This window comes from Polypterus senegalus, chromosome 1 (genome assembly GCF_016835505.1).
Source record: "Polypterus senegalus isolate Bchr_013 chromosome 1, ASM1683550v1, whole genome shotgun sequence".
Taxonomy (NCBI): Eukaryota; Metazoa; Chordata; class Cladistia; order Polypteriformes; family Polypteridae; genus Polypterus; species Polypterus senegalus.
The window spans coordinates 70,231,737-70,255,507 of NC_053154.1; the positions used below are offsets into that span (position 1 = coordinate 70,231,737).

Sequence of the window (23,771 nt, forward strand, 5' to 3'; positions counted from 1 at the left end):
TATCGCCCAATTAAGAATAACTAAAAAGGTAAAAGACAAATTCATTAACAAGTCAAGTGAACAATAGCAATTTTCAAAAGTACAGTTTGTTACAAACCACATTAATCCATAGCCCTTACCTTGGGGTAGACACATATATTTTATTTAACTTGGATGACTACATGCAATAAATATCTAGTAATATTATTTAATATGACTTTTCCTAAAATCTACTTTATTGTCATACAAAGGACAATTCAGAAATATTTTGCATAAATGAGTGCTTTTGTATTTCAGCCTTATCTGTTTTGATCTGTTATCGCCAGCTTTTGCGATCTTCTTAGGTGATCAGCAGAATCACTCAGTACTTTAAAACTGAGAGAACAATCTGTCATCCTTGAGTGCTATGATGTCTCAGTTTAGTGCAGAAGATCACCATTCTTGTAGGTGCATTAATTGTTGATGCACTTCAAGATCTTACGCCACCTAACATTCTCAAACCCTATTAATTAGATTCTGGGTTGTGAGCTTTGAGCACAAGACAGAGGCCACGTCTTTACAGGGCAACAGTCCACTGCAGGGCTTACACTCTCACATACACTGGGTCCAATTTAGAGTTGCCAGTTAATCAAACCACCCTGGCTTTGGGGATGTGAGTGGAATGCACACTGCACACAGAGGAAATGGACATTGTAGTTAATTCCAGGATGCTGAAACTGTGAAGCAGCAGCACTAACCACTGCTATATCATCCCACTCAATATTGTATAGTGTCATCTAATTTTACTCCTTCATATTATTAAATATACAGTTTTTTAAGATTTAAAAGTAGACAAGGTTTTTTTATTAATCTGCCATTTTAACTCACAAATTTCAAACTTAAATATTTCTTTTTTGACCATCTTGTCATTCCATTTTCTGAATTTACCATTACACATTCATTAAAGATTTTTGGGTTATCTGTGCCGAGCGCATTTTGTTTTCATTGTGCAAGAAAAGCACACACACATGCACAGTCATACCTAGGCAAGTCTGTGTTAATAATTAACATCAATGTTTTGGGAAAAAAAACTTAAGTGTCCAGAGAAAATCTTTGCAAAGAGAGAAAGAACATGCAAACTCCAGGCAGACAGTGACCAGGCTGGGAAATGAATTCAGGTCCCTTGAGGTACGAGTTAACATTGGTAGTGAATATATAACTATAGTAGCTCTAGACCAGAATATGTAGAATTAAAATACAGTTCACCTGCAAGAATCCATAACACAGTATGATTACTGAATGTAACAGATTAAAAAAAGATTTTTGTGAAACTGAGTGGCGTAGTTTTTTTTTTTTAAATGAAACTGACTATAAATGGAAATAATTGTAACTCTTAACAATAGAATCAGCATGAAATGTACTAAAAATATACTTTAATTACAAATATTGATGCTTTCGACATGAAAATCTGGTGGTTTCACACAGACCTGGTAGAGAGACTCCATCTGAAGACCATTCTGAAAAGCCATGTATTGGGGATGTGTGAGTAAGAGTGAACGGGAGAGGGAGAGACAGAGAGAGAGAGAGAAAAAGAGAGAGATGATCAAGTATATAAAGGGCAGGGCTTACTAGACCTGCTCATGTGCTGAAACCATTGGCCTGGGCATGTGTCCACCAGCAATCTTGGGAAGAATCCTGGCTTTGATTAGATCACAGAGTTTGGAAAAATAAGTGCAGATAACGTTACCTCAGACCATAAGTGAGTGGTGTGAATGTGATGACAGTAGATACAAGAAATAAGAGCGTATGGAGCTACATGGAAGCAGTCTCGAAAGTCTGGAGTGGTGGCAGTGGCATTGGGGCTTGGCCAAAGGAGACAGTCCCTAGTGGACCTCACAAGAGGGAGCAACCAGCACTAGTGATGATAAAATATCAGTTAAATAATTAACTTAATTAGTTTCTCCTGCGCACAGTGGGGCAATGGGCAGTAAAATCTACTCTCCATTGGTCCCGGACAATTGCCATGATAGTTGCCTCACCCCAGGTCAAGCCCATATCCTTCAGGTCATTTATTACTGTACTTTTCCATGTCATCCTTGGTCGTCCTTTTTTTCATTTTCCTCCTAGTGGAATACATTTCAGTGCAGTCCTAGGGTGTCTTTCTTCTGGCATTCTCAAGGTGTTACCCAGCATTCTTATTTGTCTATCTTTTACCATATCACTTAGACACCATTGTTCTGTTCTTTGCACTACTGACTAATTGGTAACTGTGCCCCACCAGGTGTCTCCTGTAGAGATAAGAACCCCTGTTTCACTTTCTTTCCAGGAGGCCAGAAACATGAAGAGATCTGCATAGTTTCTGAAAAAGGTTAATCAATCAACCCGAGTATACTTGTGGCAGATCTGTCACCCTTTTGTATTTCTATAAATGGGTACTATAGTCAATATGCATTTCTAATTTTAAATATAGTTAATCCTTTTGCACTTTTATTTTTAAACAAAGCACTGATTTTAAAATAAATGAACAGCAGAGATACTGGTGCATTAATCAATCATGGGCAAATTTAAAGAGATTAGTTGTAACAATAAGTTGGTGCCACTTTAAGCAGCAGAGAAGCTCACATCATCATAGAAGAACTCTCAATCAGACACCACTGAACCGAGTTAACTCAAGAACAGCATTAAACTGATGCCTCCAAAATAATAATAAAAACCAGTAAATAAACACACTGCATTAATAATATTCTGGACATCAGAATAGTGCATCACCATGCCAGACAGCACATGAATATAAGGAAAAAGAGATAAAACAGTGCGCAACATGCACCCAGATACAGATAAGCACAGCTTAAAACTTTCACATCCCAACCCACCGCTGTTACCTCAGGTGTGCCCCAGAGCTCTGTCCTGGGGCCCCTCTTTTTCATTATTTACCTCCTTCCCCTTGGCAATATCTTTCGTAAATATAATATTAGCTTCCACTGTTATGCTGATGACACCCAGCTCTATCTCACTAGCAAACCTACTGCTTCCTTTCCACCCTCCTCACTTACTGATTGCATAGCAGAAATCATATCCTGGTTTTCTTCAAATTTTCTTAAATTAAATAGTGACAAAACTGAGGTTCTCCTCATTGGTACAAAATCAACATTATCCAAAACTGATCACTTTTCATTTGTTATTGATAATTCCTCTGTCTCCCCTTCCGCACAGGTTAAGAGTCCGGGTGTCATCCTTGACAGTACTTTATTCTTTCAGTCCCACATCAATAACATCTCCCGGTCTGCATATTTTCACTTGCATAACATTATTTGTATTTGCCCCTCCCTCACTCCCCACACCACTGCTTTCCTTGCTCATAGCCTTGTCACTTCTTGTCTGGATTATTGCAATTCCCTTTTTTTTGGTCTTTCTGACAAACCTCTTTATACGCTTAAACTGGTCCAGAATTCAGCTGCCCGCCTCATTACTAGAACCCCCTCTATTCACCATATCACTCCTGTTTTACAGCAGCTTCATTGGCTTCCAGTTCAGTTCCAAATTCAATTCAAAATTCTACTACTAACTTTTAAGGCTATCCACAACCTTGCCCCTCCATATCTGTCTGACCTCCTCCATGTTGATATTCCCTCCCGTACCCTTAGGTCCTCTTCCTCCATCCACTTGACTGCCCCCTTCATCCATCTTACCACCATTGGGAGCAGAGCATTCAGTTGCTCTGCTCCCCAGCTTTGGAACTCACTACCACCTGAGCTTAGAAATATTGAATCATTTTCACTTTTCAAATCTAAACTTAAAACTCATTTGTTTAAGACTGCTTTTTCTCTTTGATTACAATTGCTCTGTCTGATTTTAACTTTTGTATTTTACTTTTGTTTATAATCTGTGTTTTGTCATTTGTTCGGTGTCCTTGAGTGTTTGGAAAGGTGCCTACAATTAAATAAAATGTATTATTATTATTATTATTATTATTAGAAAGAGATCAAAGTAAAAACCTGCCGAAATGGAGCTCCCTCGGTACGTCTTGGTTAGGATTGACCATGCCCAGACCATCTACTGTAGTATCCTGGATAGAGTTAACTAAGCCATGTTAACCATCTGTAGCTCTGGTTCATATTAGTAGGGGGTGTTAATCTGATACAGGGTTAACCTGGGAATGGGTGGTAGTTTGTTAGCCATAGGAGGCAGGAAGTTGTAATGAAGATGTGCAGTGTAAGAGATTAAAACCTTGCTCACATGTTATTAGATTTAATAATATAGTTAATTAATAATATAGTCAGAGGGTGTGTATCATTGCTATTCCCACCAGAAGATGCAATGTAAATATTGGTGACGAGGATGAGATACAGAAGGTTTGATGGTGGTGGTAGACTTTGGAACAACCTTGGCGTAGATGGCCGCAGTAGTGGCTAGGCCCTTTTTTAAAAAAAAAAAATAACAATGAAGAAGAAAGCATCCAAGTAGTGTGGTAGGTGTGTGCATTTTATTTTAATATTGAAGGAGACAAAGAAAGCAAGGAAGAAAGAATGGGTACAATAGGAAATTTGACAGCTTTTGATGTTAAAGTGCAAGCATTGGAAGAATACTGAGAAATCCTATAACAGTTTTTTGTGGCAGACGAGATTGTAGGAGGGGACAGAAAAAGAGCAATTCTCATCAGTGTTGTGGGAGCACAAACATACAGCTTAATGAGAGACTTCTTGAGGTCTGTTAAGCCAGGCGAAAAGTCTCATGTTGAAAAAGTGAACCTTTTAAAAGATTACTTTAACCCCATACAGAGTGAAATACAAAGATTTAAATTCGACACTCACACGAGGAAGCCTACTGAAATGGTGGCGGAATATGTTATGGAGTTAAGGATGTTAGCTCAAGATTGTAATTATGGTGACACTCTGCAGCAAATGTCACAAGACTGACTAGTTTGTGGAACCAATGATGACAGAATTCAAGGACAGTTCTTATCAAAAGCAAACGTAACTTTTGAGAATGTATTGAAAATAGTGATTGCTGTACAAACCACAAATAAGAATGCACAGGATTTGCAAGGGAAGCTGCCAGACTATGGCATACCATTGTGTACAAACCAGGAACTAAAACATAAAAATACACACAGAGCCCAAAAAACACACCACCAAACTGAAGAATATTATAGATTTAATGGGAGAAAGCATATGTCACAGGAATGTAAGTTTAAACTTGAGAAGTACCATGCATGTGGAATAGTAGGAAATATAGCAAAATCCTGCAGAAGTAAGAAAAAGTGAGCTGGTGAGAGTTCTAAACAGCACCACGCACATACATTAAACAAAAAAACAAAAGATGAAGAGCAAATGGAGCAAGCATTTTCCCTGTACCATTTTAAAAGTAATGACATAAAAGGAGTGAAACCATTTGAAGTGGAAATGAACATTGCAGTCAAACCTACTCGATTTATGATTGATACTGGTAGTAGTGTCACTATAATGAGTAAGTTAAAATTTAAAAAGTTATGTAAGCAAAACATTGTGAGCCCTCCATTGCAAAAGACAGACATTGTGCTGAAAACTTATGCCAGAGAGTTAATAAGAATATTGAGGGTGGCTGAAGTAAATGTCAGGTAGCAGCAGCAGCAAAGAGACTTAACTCTATTGATTGTGGAAGGAGCAGCACTTAATTTATTAGGCAGAAGGTGGCTTCAGGAGATTAAGCTGAACCGGAGAGAAATTAAAAATATGCATATTGGTGCAATGACTTTGCAGCAAGTGCTTTCAAGGCATGCTAACCTCTTTAAGAAGGAGTCGGGTACAATAGTTTTTTTGGCAGCCACAGCTATAGCTAGATTTAGACCCATGTCAGTGCTGTATGCCATTCATTCTAAAATAGAGGAGGAAATTAAAAGACTGTAAAGAGAGGAAATTATTACATTTGTGAAATATTCTGAGTGGGCTGCTCCCATTGTTCCCATATTAAAATCAAATGGCACAGTTCGATTATGTGAAGACTACAAATTGACTGTGAACCAAGTTGCTTCACTAGAACAATATCCAGTTCTCAGTGTTGATGACTTGTTTGCAGTGTTGGCTGGGAGTGAGAAATTTACCAAACTGGATTTGAGTCATGCTTATCAGCAAATTACAGCAGATGAACCATAGAAATTTCTGACCATAAACACACATAAGGGAATGTTTACCTATAATTATTTACCTTTTCGAATTTCCTCCACTTCTGCCGTATTCCAAAGACTTATGTACAACTTATTTCAAGACATGCCACTTGTAGTTGTATACCTGGATGACATCTTGGTAACAGGTACCACTGAAGAGGAACACTTACAAAATTTACAGGAAGTGCTGAAAAGGTTAGAAGAGACTGGGTTATGCCTTAAATGAAATAAATGTTCATTCCTGTTTTTTCGAAGTGCAATACTTAGGGCATGTTGTAGATGTCAGGGGCTTGCACCCTGTGGAGAATGAGGTAACGGCAATCATGGAAGGTCCCTCTCCTAAGATATTAATGAGTTAAAAGCATATTTGGGATTACTCAATTACTATAATAGGTTGTTACCAAATTTGGTCACTTTATTAGCTCCACTGCATGTATTGTCAAGGAAAGTGTGCCCTGGTCCTGGGGAAGAGCACAATTGGAAGCATTTGAAGAGTCCAAGGACTTGCTGAGATCAGCCAATGTGTTGGTCCATTACTGAACTGATAAGGAGCTAGTTCTTTCATGCGATCTTTCTGCCTGTGGGGTAGGAGCTGTATTGTGACATAAAATGGAAGATGGTAGTGAGAAACTGGTAGAATTTATGTCATGTATGCTGCCACAGGCTGAAAGAAGATATTCCCAATTAGACATAGATGGTTTTGCTGTGATTATTGGAATCCAAAGACTCCATAAATATTTGTGTGGATGTGTTTTTACAGTCAATACTAATCATAAACCTCTGGCAACATTGTTTAATAAAAAGAAATCCGTACCACAGATGGTTTTGCCCATAATCTAGAGATGGTCTATTTTGCTAAGGGCATATGTATATAAAATCACGTATAGACCTGGAAAAAGTCATGCTAATGCAGATGCATTGGATAAATTGCCTTTGCCAAAGACAGAGAGGAACAGTGAAAATGCAGAGAAGGTGTTAACTGCTGATTTTTTGTAGAATGCTCCACTGCAAGTGGAACAGGGGAAACAGTGGACTTCAAAAGATGTGACTTTAGCACAAGTGCGGGAATATATTTATAAATGTTGACCAGGAATCACAGAACCAAATTTAACTCCATACTACCCTAGGAGAGTAGCTTTAAGCATGTGTAATAGATGTATATTGTGAGGAGGAACAGTGGTTGTCCCACCTCCAGGTCATAATTTATTGTTGAAACAATTGCATCAGACAATTGCCAGTATGTCAATAATGAAAGGATTGGTTATATCGTATATCTGATGGCTAGGGATGGATCAAGATGTTTAAAAAGAAGTGAAATTGTGTGAAGTGTCAGAAACAGGGAAAGTCATTGTCAAAAGCATTAATACATCCTAACCCTGGGTAGGAATTCACATAGATTATGCAGGTTCTTCCTTGGGGAAAATGTTTTTAGTAATTGTTGATGCCCATTCTAAATGGATAGATGTGTACTAAATGAATTCAGCTACATCATAAGCAACTGCTGGAAAGCTAAGGCAAAGTTTAGTTTACATGGAATTCCTGAAATGCTTGTTTCAGATGATGGAACATCTTTTACTAGTCCAGAATTTGCTAAATTTATGAAAGTAAGTGAAATATGCAATGTCACTTCTGCAATTTTTACCTTCATCAAATGGCCTTGCTGAGAGAGCAGTACAGACTTCGAAAGAGGGAATGAAGAAATTGAAAAGAGATGCAATAGAGACACGCGGTGGCGCAGTGGGTAGTGCTGCTGCCTCGCAGTAAGGAAACCTGGGTTCACTTCTTGGGTCCTCCCTGTGTGGAGTTTGCATGTTCTCCCCATGTCTGCGTGGGTTTCCTCCAGGTGCTCCAGTTTACTCCCACAGTCCAGACATGCAGGTTAGGTGCATTGGCGATCCTAAATTGTGCTTGGTGTGTGCCCTGTGGGGGTTTGCCCGGGGTTTGTTTCCAGCCATGCACCCTGGGATTGGCTCCAGCAGACCCCCATGACCCTGTAGTTAGGATATAGTGGTTTGGATGATGGATGGATGCAATAGAGACAAGATTGTTCAGATTTTTGTTCAACTACAGGATCACACCTCACACATCTACAGGGTTATCTCCTACTGAAATGTTAATTATCATGAAGGTTAAAGACTACATTTGATCTTCTGGTGCCTAGTTTAAAAGGGAAAATTGAAAAGAAACAATAGAAGCAGAGCTAAACTGTTGATCAGGGCAGGACATTGAGATGTGTGAAGGGGATGAAGTATGGGTTAGAAAATATAGTTACGGACCTAAATGGATTCAGACTGTTATTGGAAACTGTACTGGCCCCGTTTCCTATACTGCGGCTTTAGGTCACGGTTTGTCTCTGAGAAACATGTTGATCAAATAAAAGCAAGATTTGTAGCAAATGCTCCAAACATGAACACTGACATAAATTCCAAGAAAGAAATAAATAGTTCTGAATTCTCTACTGACATAAAGAGAATTTAACCAAGTAAAGAGGCCAGTGGAGTCTAGTGCCAATGCTAAGAAAAGACATCCTCCTGTTTGACTCAAAGATTTTGTTAGTTAAACGTGTGATTGCTGGAAAGAGCCAAGAATAATAGAAAAGAGGAATAATATACGGGTAGTTTAATTGTTTACATAGAATGATGTGAGGTTTGTGTTTATGGCAGGGGGCACATTTTTTGTGTGTATTGATAGCTTTAGCTAGTGTAATTTCATTGGAAGAAATCTAAAGAACGTCATAGCCTAGTAAGAGGGAGGTGTAGTATCCTGGACAGACTTAAGTAAGACATGTTAACCATCTGATGATAGTTTGTTAGACATAGGAGACAAGTTCTAATGAAGGCTGCAGTGTAAGAGATTAAGACCTTTTTCATGTGTTATAGAATTTAATAAAATAGTTAATTAATAATACAGTCAGTGGATGTACAGTATGTCATCACTATTCCCACCAAAAGATGCAACATCTATGAACTTGGCATATGTTATTAAGTTAACTCTGTTTGGTGCCTTTGCTAATACTGTTTCACAGCTGGATTCTGTTGGCAATGTGAGGACCTTCCAGTGAAATATCAGGTAGATAGTAATGTAATTAAGGAGCGGGGGCAATGCCCAGCATTTTGCAATATCTATATATTTTTTAAATTGATGTGCTATGCTTTGTAATTATTAATGGTCCATATTAGTGATTTTGGACATACGCACAACCTCCTGCCGAAAGTAATGCGAAGTTACTATCCACGCTGATTAACCAGTCTGGGCATGATATGTGATCATACTCACTAGAAGGGCAACTATCAATGAAAATTAAAAATCACCTATTCTGTTCATTGTGGATCTACAAAAATGTACAGTATGTATATTTTAATTGAAACAGTAATTTTTCCTTATAAAAAAAAAATTATTAATGGATAGTCCTAATGGTCTGTTGGATTGGCACATGCCCTGAGGCCACCCCATGGCGACAGGTTTGGCTTGTGGATCAAAAAGTACAACAGTGGGGAAGAAAAAGAAATGTTCTGAAGATGTCTAGCTGTATGTTTTACTAATGAAGAAAGCAGGTTAGCCATTCATAATTCTGAAAAGGCCAATTGTGGAAGTGAAGTGCAAAAACAGATCTGCAAAATACTGTAGCTTTCCATAGCGTGTCTTGATTAACATGGTGCCAAAATTAGTGGGGTTGAAATTAAAGAACCATTTTTTACAATCGAATGTCAGCTTTTATCTTTGAATAAGACCTTTTTTAAAATAAATTCAAATTACATTTAAATAGAAATGTTTTATCTAACCGCCCTATTAGTCAGGTACTCTGCATAAAATATGTTAAATCGCAGCCATTTGCAATTGCACTGCAGTTTCAATGTGAAATCAAGTAATCGTTCAGCCCTACTACCTGAGCAACCTAGAAACAGGCTAATGGTGCCAGGTACAAACAAAATTCACATGCTCCAAAAATAAAACATTTTCTACACAACAAATTGCTTTGACAATTTCACAGAAAATTAGTAAATTTGGATTATGATGTGTAAGTTGAATCTGTTATAAACATTTAATATTGCATTATTAAAGCAAGATACCTACCTATTCAATTTTTGTAAAACAGTGCCATCTGCTGGGAGATGGCTGGCAGTACCACACTTAACCTTAATACAGTGATGCAACTGATAAAAAGAACCACTGAATTCATTTCGCTTGAAGCATTTTTCACTTAAAATGACAGAAACCATAAAGTGGTAAAGTTTTATAGCTTGTGTCAAAGATCAAAACAAAGATCATCTAAACACAATCACCACACTTATACTGTACAACCCTACAGGAAGGATAAAAGAAAGAACTCTATGAGATAAAAGGCATAAGGTAACAGAGTGTATTAACAGACTGTTGATGATGATTAATTACATCCAAACATTTTATGACATGATTTTACCATTTAAAAAGCCAATAGGAGCTATAATTTTTCTTGGCAGGAAATTAGGCATATACAAAAGTCAGTGCTAGCCAAAAAACTAAAAAAAAATATAGGGGAGATTTGCCTGATTTGCCCTACTTAAATATTTTTTCCCATGCTGGAAGAAAATCCACACAAGCAAGGGGAGAATTGTAAAATTCCAAATATGCAGTATGTATGTCAGTAATCAAAAACTGATTCTCTGAAACTATGAAGCATTAGCAGTAACAATTGTGCAATCATCCCACCCATGACTGCACATCAATAATATACATGTTCATGACAAATACTCCGCTAATTTAATAGAGTTTAGGGAAAACCAAAAAGCAACCTTAAATAACCTTAAATTATTACTATAGTGTAAGAAATTTACTACGTATTGAAATTGCTAATTTGATCACAGATCGTGCAAATTACCTTGTCAATAAAAATCACAGCAACAAAAAACTGCCATCTTAATAACTATTGCATAAGGTTTTAACAACACATATCCATTTTCCTTCATTCTGAGCATGAGTCCATCCAAGCAAGCAAAGGGCACAAAGTATAAATATCACAGAGCAAACACATGCACATCAGGGCAAATTTAGTTTCGCCAATCCACCTAACCTGCACGCCTTTAGAACACCTGGAGGAAACCATCACAGACATGGGGGGATCATGCAAACTCAATGAACGGAAGACCTGCAATGTAAACCCTGGACTCCCTATTGTGAGGTAGCAGCACTACCACTGTTCCAATGTGTCATTCATATTCAGTAATTAAGACAATAAATTCTGCATGTATTGTACCAAATTTTGCAATGTCCTTGCACGTTATAGTAGACATTTTTCTGATTGTACTGTGTATATAGTAATTTGCAAGTGTTCTAGATATGATAAAAGGTTTTAACAACTACCTAGATCAGTTCTGAATGTGTGCTCTCCCTTCAGAAAGCTATAGAAGTATTTTACTTTATGCAACTTACATTTAAAAATACACAGCCTACTGAAAAACTAATTATCTTCAAAGGACTCCAATAATAGCATTGCTTATTATAGCAAAGTGGGCTTAAGGGTTGTTGAAACAAATGATTAAGGTAAAAAAAATCCAAAACCAGAAAAATTATATGTTTTTATTGTAATACAATAAAACATTTTCTAAAATTAGTAATCCTGATTTATTTCTCAAAGAAAGTGGTGTTAAAATTATTTGTATTTCTTGCATTTTTAAAGACAATTAAACAAAATAAAGTCATTAATAAAGTTCTGTTTAATTGTTTCTCATTCTTAAAGAACATTTTTTTAATCTTTATTGTGGAAACACCTTTGGGTAAAAGTGCCCAACAAATATTAACAGGACTAACCCAAAAATGCTCAACAATACCAGCACCACATAGTTGTTGAAAATAATTAGATAAGAATATTTCAGCAAATCCCCTTAACAATAAATAGAAGACATAATTTCAGATTGATATTGTCATTCCTTATAAAGGAAACATCATGTGGAAAGAAACTGAGATACTCACTAAGTACAAAGAGGTGGAAACTGAAATCAGTGATGCATGGCACTCTTTCTGAGCCTTTTTTCTGCCAGTCATGATTCTATATGCTTGCATATGCTGTAATTGAAGCCCCTCAGGTTGAGTATATACAGGATACCTTGGGATGAAAAAAAAAGGAAAAATAACACTGCTGCTAACAGAATTCCATCTGAGACGTCCATCTCCCGAAACAGATGAGACTAATATCCCAACAGTGGCTAATTTAAACAGGAAAAGGGCAAAAGTTCTATTGTGAAATATAGTGACCGAGGTAAATGAAAGAGAGAGTCACAATTGTAGAAACTGCCTGGATGTACTATATACAAATTTTAGTATATAGTAGCATGTGGGAGATTTATGAATCTCACCTTTTATTTTATAAGAGTTAGGCGACCTCAGATTGACAAGCTAGGTCTGGTGAATAACATATTCACGTCAAAGATTTTGTTAATTTTCAAAAAAAGAATCCCATTTGGTAGAAAATAGCCGTGGATTGCTTATGCTATTGGTCTATGCTGCTATAACTGGCTTGGAGAGCAATGGCATTCTGAACTCCATTAAGTGTACAGACAGACAGACAGACAGACAGACAGACAGACAGACAGATAGATAGATAGATAGATAGATAGATAGATAGATAGATAGATAGATAGATAGATAGATAGATAGATCTGAACACACAACATTAATAAGAAAGAAAATGTAAAAGAAAGAAAAGTCCTCACTTGGTAGTTACAGTCACAGTGAGATATTATGCAGGTGTATTGCTGTTGGTGTGAAGTAGAATTTCTTGACACACCTTTTTAATAATTCATTGGCTGAAGGTACTCAGCATAGTATGTCAGAGATGATGTGTAGCATTGTTCATAATGGCACTCAGTTTTCAGTTTAATTCTCTCTTTTGCTACAACCTCCAGGGAGTCCAGAATGTGCCCTATAACTTAGCATCCCCTTTTTAATTAGCTTGTTGATTCGGTGGGCCTCCCTTGAAGGGATGTTACTGGCCCAGCACATCACAGAGTAGAAAATCACCCAGACCATCACAGAGTTGTAGAAGATGTCAAGGATGTCACTACTCATATTAAAGAATTGTAGTCTCCTAAGAAAAAAGAGCCTGCTTTGCCCTTTCTTATATCAATCCTCTGTGTTACAATACCAGTCTAGCCAGTCATTTATTTGGACCTGCAAGATATTCTGGCAAATGTGTTTTCCTCTCATAAAGGTTAACATTTATTACAGGCAGCTGTTCAAGTATAATAATGACAGTAAACAGACCACAAAAGCAACTGCAGTAAGAAATATTTAACCTTAAACAAAATTGGATTTACAGTATGTGATTATGTGATTTCTACATAGTGGCATGCTCCAAGATTTCTTCAAACTAATTACAAATTATATGCAAACTCTTTAGAGCAGGATGGTGATAAAATGGTTAGCAATATTTTTTTCTGATATTTTGTAAAAGTTGTTAAGTTTTCTTCTTCAACATCATTATTTCGGTGTTTGTTATAGATTACCCTGACCCTTTGTAGGATGAAGTAATTCCTGGATTGAGCCTTATGTAAACTTCCCTTTAATTTCCACCATTGTCCTCAAGTACCTGATTCTCTATTTAATTGAATTGAATTTTGGAGACCTGGATTAAGTACCTGCACAGCTTTCACTGCTAATAGCTAAACATATGATTTATGTCAGAGGACACTGTGCCAAATGCTAGAGACAAGAAGTTTAATAATTCTAACACCTTTGATTAATAAAATAATAGCCTGTAGTTTTTCAATTTTTCTGACTTAAAACATAGCTCACTATCAGTGCTATCTATTTTACATTTTTTTTATAAACCAACATTATGCACATGATGCTATACATTAGAAAAGTCTAGACTATAAATTACTGCATGCACTGAATTTCATTATATTATATACTTTCCTTTTTAGTGTGAACTTCAGAATACTCTTCCATAGTTTTCTTATTAAACTATGAATCATATTTAGGCTACAGAAATTATAATTGTTTATTAATTATGACAATTGGAAAGATATAATCTTGATTATATTAAAGATTGAAAGAACACCACCATTGAAATACTGCATAATGAATATATGCCCTTTGTACTATATTGGTTGGTCTAGCATGTGCAGTAAAACATTTTTGAAATTTGTAACTACTTAATTTTAAGATGCATTACATAGTATATTCATTAGTGTTAAATCTCATCAAACACCATGCAAGATTAATATTTTTAGATATTGATTAAACAGAAAATTCTGCATATATTCACACATCTAGAATGCTTTTCATTGACTTCAGTTCAGCTTTCAACACCATCATCCCTCAGAATCTCATAAGGAAATTGAGTTTACTAAGCCACAACAGTTCCTTGTGTAGATGTATCCTGGACTTCCTGTACTCCAGTACCATCACACTGAGCATTGGTGCCCCCACAAAACTGGAGACAGGAAGATTGGCGGACTGTTGCAAGTACAACATTCTGACTCTTAAAGTGGACAAGCCAAAAGAGATGATTGTTGATTTCAGGGACCTCCTTTTTGTCTTTGCTTTACTACACATTGAAGAATCTGCAGTGGCAGTTGACTTTGCTTGGTCAATTAACACCACCAAGAAGGCCAAGAAGGTACAGCAGTGTCATCACTCCCTTAGGTGGCCGAAGAAGGCAAGCCTACCTCCCTCCGTCCTCACCACATTCTGCAGGGACACTTTAGAAAGTGTTCTGACCAGTTGTATCAGTGTGTGGCTTGGGAACCACAGTGTCCCTGACCGTAAGATGCAGACAACAGAAAAGATCATTGCATCATCGTTGCCATCCATTAATGACATCTTTATAAAGCAATGCATCCACAAAGCCTATAGCATTGTGAAGGACTACTCTCACCCCTCCCACAGTCCCTTTGTCCCACTTCCATGTAACAGAAGGTTCTGTAGCATCCAAACCAATTTTGCCAGGCATTACAACAGCTTCTACCCCTTGGAGTCCAGACTCTGAACTCTGTACAAACAATCCCCGCCCCCCCCCAGATCTGCTACTGGTAGATTACTTATATGCAATACATTTGTTACACTTATAGGTAGGTAGGTAGGCAGGCAGGCAGGCAGGCGGGTAGGCAGGCAGGTAGGTAGGTAGGTAGGTAGATACTTCATTAATCCCCAAGGGGAAATTCACATACTCCAGCAGCAGCATACTGATAAAAACAATATTAATTAAAGAGTGATAAAAATGCAGTGCAAGTTTAAAAATGCATGGTGGAGAGTGCGAGGCAGGTGTAACATTCTATAATCTTAATATATAATGTTAATGTTTACCCCCCCCCGGGTGGAATTGAAGAGTTGCACAGTATGGGGGAGGAACAATCTCCTCAGTCTGTCAGTGGAGCAGGACAGTGACAGCAGTCTGTCGCTGAAGCTGCTCCTCTGTCTCAGTGGATGCAGTGGATTCTCCATGATTGACAGGAGTCTGCTCAGCGTCCGTCGCTGTGTTTTCATTTATTTATAGTATATTGTTTACCTGTCTTGCACTTGTCCTTTGTTTATGTATATGTTGCACTGTGGTTCTGGGGAATATTATTCCATGCCACTGTATGCTGCTATACTGTATACGGATGGAATGACAAGAAAGCCACTAGACTTGACTTGACTTTGTGTAATACAGGTTTGTGGATATATGAAGTCTGCTCTGGTAGATTTTTTGCACTAGGCAGGATGTGAGTTCATCACAAGACACACTTATGAGCACAAACACTCATACTCAGATACTGTACATCATAAACATCATCATAAAATTCAACTGAATACTTGTCTATAGTCAGTGTTAACCAGAATGCCCAGTGAAAACTCAAAGTGAACATGGAGAACCTGTGAAGTAAATAGACAATGACTGAGCTAGGAACTGAAGTTAGGTCTTTTGAAACTGCTAGTCACAAATCATTGCACTATTATATGTCCCTAAGAATGGAACATCACAGTAGCTAATATAAGTTTTTTTTTTGTTTTTACTAGTGTTTACACTACAGGATTACAGGAATATACCACCAGCAATGGGATGAAAAAAATCATATGTGAATTTTAGAAAGCTCACCTAAACATAGACTAGAGCGGCGATCAAATGCAGGTTCTTGGTGGAGTCAGGCAGTAGATATCCACTTTTACATACTGCAAAATAAATGATAAAAACAGTGATTACCTGTTTATCAGTAATAACAAATAATTAGCTTTTTTGTATAATGTACACTATGACTAATATTTATGCAGATGCACAAGCAATGAGAGGAATTCTAATAAAAAATGTAAACATTTCTCCAGAGAAGATGCTGTTATGAGTAGTGGCTTTAAATTTGAATTAACGGCTAATAATCATCCTGGCAGTATTCAGCTTCTAAACCTCACATAATTCACTTGTTGACTGCTGACTTTGCACTCATTCATAAACATCAAATGTTTAAACTTGCAACAGAAAGAGTTTCAGAGTATGCGCTGATACAGCGCATTGCTGCACTCACCACATGACAAACCAACTCAGGATCCCAGGTTAGGACCCGAGTGCAGCCATGCAATGGGTGACACCTCAGCACTACACTAGTTCAGATGGAATGGAACCAGTGTGAGGTTTTTTATGGTGGCTGGAGTGCCAATTCTCCCACCAACCCCCAGGTTTTCTTTGGAGGGCCTGCATGCAGGGCTGGATGCAGATTAATGTCACACCCAGGACGGAGCTATTGCAGGTTAAGGGCCTTGCTCAAGGACCCAACAAAGTAGAGATACTTTTGGCGTTTACAGGATTCGAACCAGCAACCTTCCGATTGCCAGTGCAGATCCCTAGCCTCAGAGCCACCATTCTGTCAAATTTGCAACCCTGTTAAATAAAACCAATGAAGTGATGGTCACTTACTGTGTGCTTATTAAGAAGCCCAAACTCCCAGCTAAGTATACTAAGACCTTACTTGGTAAAATAATTGCCATGCTGGATCATACTGTATTTATCCCTTTTGTACATTCTAAATAAATACACATGTTGTTTGGATGTTATAATAATGTTTTGAGAATTAATACCAATTAAACACAAGTTGAGTAATTATTACCATTACACACTCTCATGGGATGCCTTTCCAGTCTCTCATTCCTCAAGATATAATAGGGAGGTTGTTTCAAGACAATGGGGAACTAATGTAACCAAAAGTATACAAGCCCAGTTCGCAAAATAGATACAACGAAATGGCAAGAAGGGCTTATTCCATTGTAACATTGGGGATGTTAACTTTATGTACAGAATTTAAGTTACTTTAACTTAAAATAATAATGTTTTCTGGTATTACATACCTTTTTCTAGTTACATTGACTTATATGCATTAGCTGTCATGTTAATACAATTAATATATGTTAAAACATCACAATCAAGACTATCTTCTTTCAATAGAAGCATAACCTATCTCAGGGACTATTGTCATTACTCACTAATTTTATGTTAATCTTACTCAGACTGAATACTTTTCTACTCCTCAAAACATGGCATTCCAAGTTTCCCTATACACAGTAAAATTAAGGTGATTTAATCTAAAATAGTCAAGTTCTATGTATATAACTATCCCTATTTGCATAAAGTGTGATATTTTGTGTCAAAGAACCGCCCCTTTTGTTGACAACACATTCTGAGGGATCCACACACCTTTGTATACTTGGAAAGAACGTTAAAAGACTTAGTAAATTGATTTTTTTTCCAAATGCCGTGGGTTTTGTGGGGTTATAGAAGTCTATTAATGAGACTTTATTTAATACATGGTGCCCATCCTACACTAGAAAAACATATTTTTCTTTGTTTCCAAAAGAGCAATTTAATTAATTTTAAGATAGCATGAAAAATGCAATCAGCCAAAATACAACTTGTGGCAATAACTGAATGACTATACACTTATTAAATTGTGTGTTGCTATAATTTGAATATTTATTACACAAGATGTAATTCATTAGTATTGCTATCTGCAGCTAAGTAAAGACAAAATGCTGTGATGTATCTTTTATGTAAGTCCATTTAATTTGCACATTAAATCCAGTAAAATAAAACATTGTTGAGGTTGTGTTAGTTTAGTTTGTTGAAAATAATGAAATGGATTTTATCTAACTTGACTATATTGAGTATAAGTCACTTAAGGAGATAATACTAAATACTTTTATTTACAATTTACACAACTTGGTTTTGTATAAATTGTTGACAGAACACAGCCAAGTAAACCCAGAACAGTATTTTTTCAGTGAATGGTAAGAGGATCTTGGGCCAAGCATTTTCTTTTCATGTGTCTGCATTAGTTTAGATTGTGTACAGTGTGTATGGTCATTGGGATTAATAGCCCTAGTGTCCTGGGACACCAGTCATGTTTTTAATTTTGGAAGATTTCAGCTAAGGTGGACTTCGTCTACATCATTGCTTGCTGTCGGATTAATCAGATTTCACAATTCACTTTTATGTGGTCCTAATCAAGCAGATTAGCGGTAAGATTTCCACAGTGGCAAAATTCTCATAATTTGCAATTAACCTTTCTGTCACTAGCTCATTAAAAGTTTTTAACAGCATTACTTTTCAGTCTGTTGTTTTGTACAGTTATTTCTAAAGATGTGACTATTGGCAGTCTTTTTTCAAAAACTAAGACATCAAATAAAATAGTGCTTACTTTTCATTTGGTTTTTCAAAATATTTGTTTTGTTTGTCTTTTTATTACATTGTGGTGGATGGCCCAGGCCCATGCCCGGCCGGGACACCCCTTTGACACTGGATCCGGGGGAGCAGCCATGGGATGCACACTACTTCCCCCGGAACACTTGGTGGCAACCCCCCCTGGGTTGCATCAGGGTCACAATTTTGGAACACCGGAGCTCATCCTTGTTGGGCTCCGTGGCCACCGCCAGGGGGAGCTGCACAGCTTCCTGAGCCTGTGTTGGCTATGATGCAGCCACACCCGGAAGTGCAGCCTGAAGTAGGTCAACGAGCACCTGGAGCACTTCTGGAGGTGCTATAAGAGGAGCCTGCAGCCATTATTCTAGGTGGCAGAGTCGGGAGGAGGAGGATGAAGCTGCCTGGGAGGAGTGGAGGAAGAATCTTTAGTTGTGCTTTCTGTTTTGCGTGCTTGTGGGACTGTGTTATGCCTGTGGGAAACGGGGAAGATGTTTCCCACGTGGTGAAGAAGAAAAATAAAATCTTTTCTTTGGTTTGTACACGTGCATCCATTGTCAGTCTGTGTCGGGTCGGGCTTCTATATAGCGGCTTATCACAACATCTATTGACTGAGTTCCTAACTAGTACAACCAGCACCAAGTATTGTAATTTCCTGTGTTACCTTTTGAGTTGCCTTCTCTGGCCCTCCTTTTGACATTCTGGGGTGAAACTCAACATCAGGTATTGTGATACTGATGAGACTGGGTGAGGAAGTAGTGTATTTATATATTAGCAACTTGGCGCGCGCTACGCTGCGCGTTGGATGACCACAGTTGAAGGACTCCCTGTTTAAACACGGCTGCCAGTCGTGAACTGGGTCCTTCATCGCACCACATTTGATTTTTGCATGGGAAACAAAATTTCAAAACAAAACCCATGATTCACGAAGTGTGGGACGCAGACTAATGAGAATCATATACGTTGTGTAAAAGGTTGTAAGGAAGAGGAGGATGATACCATTGAGGATGTGCTGTGCTTGTTGAGGGGGTATCTAGTGTTTGACCCTGCGCTTTATTTATTGTAATAGCGTATGCCAATCGGAGTGGGAATTGCCTTCTGTGCATGTCAAAAGGCAGGTCAGAGTCATCCATAGTATCGAGACCTATCCTGGGGATGAAGACGTGTTTACCAGAGTGTTTACCAGTGATTATGTTTGCTTCAAGTATGTGGTTATGCATTTTTTTATAATGAGTCTAGTGCCATTGCATAGGCCTTGTTTCGTATCTAGGTTTCGTAGTAGCATCACTGGTGCACCTACCTTCAGAGTTAGTGAATGTGGTGGTAAACCTGATGGACATAATGAGTGTAGGAATTCTACAGGATAGCTTATGTCATCCCCATCATGTGTAACCTTAATCTCATCAACACTGAGATAGGTTTTCTGTACACCTTCTAATCTCTGAATAATAAGATCATTCAAAATCATAGTGTCCTTATTTTTAGGCGCAAGTATTGCTCTTTGGCTTATAGCTTCGACTTGGTGAAGCTGAATGCTTGTACCAAAGACTGCATCAATGAGATCTCCGTCAGCAATACATTCAGCAGGGATGTGAACGACGTCATCACCAAGATTGTCTGTATTTAGTAGGGACCCATGGCCAAGCTGGAGTATCCAATTTGCGAATTCTTCCTGAGAAACATCTGCACGCATGTTTGTGTGTAGCCGTAATGTTTTGAAATGCCTCCATAGTGGGCTTGTTTTCAGACACATGCTTACGATAGAAGTCTTGTCACCTTGTTTGACAACGGGTAGTGCTTGGCAGAAGTGGCCACCTAATACCATGACTTTGCCGTCAAAGGGAAAGTCTGCGTTGTTCATGAGGTCTCATAAACAACCTATCAACTAAATGGAGGAGATGCGTAGAAGCCATGGTGCATTCGTCCCATATTATGACTTGGGTATCTATCAGCTCTTTTCCTTTATAAGAAGTGGCTGTAACACTTGACGTGGAATCTTCCGTGAGCTTCAATGGAGCTCCAAATGTGGAGTGAACAGTTCTACCATCAGGTAATAGTTCAGCTGCTATTCCAGTCAATGCGACAGATTTGTATTTGACACCTTCGGCGTGGAATGTGTGAATTAGGGCGTTATATGTAAAGGATTTTCCACTTCCTCCAGGTCCATCTAAGAAGAAACATTGCTGAGTGGCTTCTACATTGTCAACTGCGAACTTAATGTGATGAAAGGCATCGCGTTGTTGTTCATTTAGCTGGTTGTACAGGTCGTTACCTATAGGCATTTCTTCTTCTAGATTGAATAAAACTTGCTGTTCAACTACTGAGGGTTGTGGAAGTCCCATGTCTACGCAACTTTTATTGTGTAATCGTAGCACTTGTTCAATTTGATTAATTGCTCTATTTTCGCTGTCTTCCCGGTCATAACTTCGCATGAAATCTTCAATCATTGCTTCCTTGTGCAAATCCCACAGTTTTGGTGGGTCCGTCGGGTTGCATAATGCACAAATGATGGCAAATAATTGTCTCAATTGATGTGGCATTTGCAAAAGAGTCGCCTCTTGCAAACATCGTTGCCACTCTGTGTCATCTCGTGGAAGGTTGCGCTTCTGCGCTGCTTCTTTGAAGGTGCTACAGAGAACACCGTTAACGGATTTAATGGCGTCAAATGATTCTGCCCCTCATACATAGAGTAGAAGGAGTCTAAGGCAATACCTTTCTGTATCGGAAGGGCTGACAGCGTACATTCAGCTGATGAGAGTTGCATGTCCTTTTTGTCTTGGAGTCCACGTTGTCGATTTGGAGTTAAATACATAATGACTTGGTATGTCTTGGTAAAGGTAATCACGTGCAGCAGGAATAGTTTTGTTTAACTGAAACCATGATGTTAGTGTTGTATTTCTGGCACTTGCTCTAGCCCATGCGTCCATTTCCTTTCCTTCTTCGAATACCACACGTTACTGATTAGGTAGGTGAACTGTGATATGAATGATTGAATGTGATTGGTCATGCATTTTTTGTTCTCTGTTTCTCCATATCGCTTCTGGAGCACTAATATACCTGCTGTCAATGAACATCGATGGTTTGTCCCAACAATAATCATTTGTTGTGTTCTTAAACGTTAATGTAGCACGATCGTGGCCCTTATACACATATTTGAAGAGGTACTTTACACTCTTTATAGTGGAGGATATTTCAACATTAATATGTGCATTGTATTTCAACAATAAGTACTTATTACACGGAACAATCCATCGGTTGTCTATTTGGTAATTACCAACATTCATATTTGTGCCATCTTGACGGCGTCGGTAAATTGGATATCCACTGACATTGTCACGAATTGCAACTGAGAAATCCTTTGGGTATCCTTTAGTGCATTCATGATTCTCATTCATGCATGGACTTTCCATATTGAAGTCTATCCCACATGGGCCATGGACCATGTTGTTTTTTACTATTTGGTATAACCTGGGATTGGAATGTGGGTCAGGTATTTCAGCACAAACGATGTTATCTATGACATCAGCAGTTTTTGGCTTGTCATCATTAGCAAGGATGAGGACTAAATCACAATGTGGTAAACCACGTTTCTGAAATTCAATGACATATACATGGGCTACTGCACATCCAAGTACTTTGTTTACCAATAAGTCTCGCATTAACCCTTTCAATTTTAGCTGAAATACTCTGGCTACTAGGTCTAGCCGATCATGTGCCTGTTCGCCATTCTTGAGATTACGCTGTATCTCTGTCCATTGAGAATTGCACGTGAACGTCAGGAAGATATCTGGTTTCCCAAACTTCCGCACAATAGCCATGGCATCCTGGAAATTTTGTTGTTGAGCTCTGGGGCTTCCTTGAAAAGTTGATGGCAGTATGCATATAGTACCAGGCTTTACGCCCTCGTTCGCTGTGAGGTAGTTAAGGTGGTCCATTAGACCTGAGTATAGGTCACTTCGTAATTGTATCTGATTGGATGTATCTGATAGTACTGCAGTCTATTTCCTTCGATTTTTACGTACGCATCTACGGAATATTGCTGAAAGAGCTTTCCGGCACTTAGTATTGGGTGAAAATCATCTCGAGTTGCAAGTCTATATGAATAGTATTGTAAGTGAGTTATGTGTTTACGTTTCCCATGACCTTGTAGTGGAGTGTCCTTTACCCATCCTCTATCCCCGTAAGGGAATAAAAGTGGGTATGTCATTGGATCAGCATGTTGACTGAGGATAGAAATGTTATGCATGTGTCCGTCTTTCGGATGAACACATATGTCTTGTTCGAATGGTGGTTCACCATCACGGGTCTTGAAGACAATCGCTACTTCGTTTGCTGTATCTTGATGAATCCACATGTGAACGTCCTGAGGAACTCTCCCGGCAATTGCAGCTGACTGAGTTTTTTCACTTTCGAAATCTCGCATCATTCTGTACGCTGCTACATACGGATTGATTTCATGTAGCAATGAGGCCAAATCATTCATTAGGGAAGGAAGACAGCCAGAGTTTTCCAACATACCCATTCGTTGGCGCAATGCGCGTCCGAGTCAAGTATATAAATTTGGGCAAATTTTCGTGGCTGACCATTTGTTGGATGTAAACTTGACGTCTTGTGATAGATTTGACCATGTATTTTGTAGCAATATGGTCCACGTCCAGGTACCTTGTCAACTTGTGCCCTCATCGAGGCAAAGGCTAAGGCACTATTATAGGAACGTATGTGATCTTTAAAGTTTTGGGAATGCTGATGTGTATTAGAAAGTAAACGTTGTATGAGAGGGTGTGTACGCACAGCTGGTAACACTACCTTCCCTTTGTGACAACATGAATTAAATCTGCCGTCTTTCGGTTTCTCATCACGGAAATTTTTCGAACCACAAAATTGACATCGTTCACTCATTTCGCCACAGAAGTGTTCAGGCACATGAACTTCCTGAAATGGACGAAGTGCAATCCCTGAATGATGTACCCGTGGAGACGCGTCGTTGCGGTAATGTCTGTGAGTGGTGAGTGTCAGTTTGAGAGCGTTCAC

At 38.3% G+C, this 23,771-nt stretch overlaps 1 protein-coding gene across 1 annotated transcript; it reads right to left on the reverse strand.

Moving 5' to 3' along the window:
• Window positions 1-20,575: 20,575 nt before the first annotated feature.
• Window positions 20,576-23,262, reverse strand: LOC120523984. The gene is given in 3 exon segments (XM_039745790.1): window positions 20,576-21,368; window positions 21,798-22,711; window positions 22,714-23,262. Coding segments are annotated over 3 exon segments (2,256 nt in total).
• Window positions 23,263-23,771: the final 509 nt, after the last annotated feature.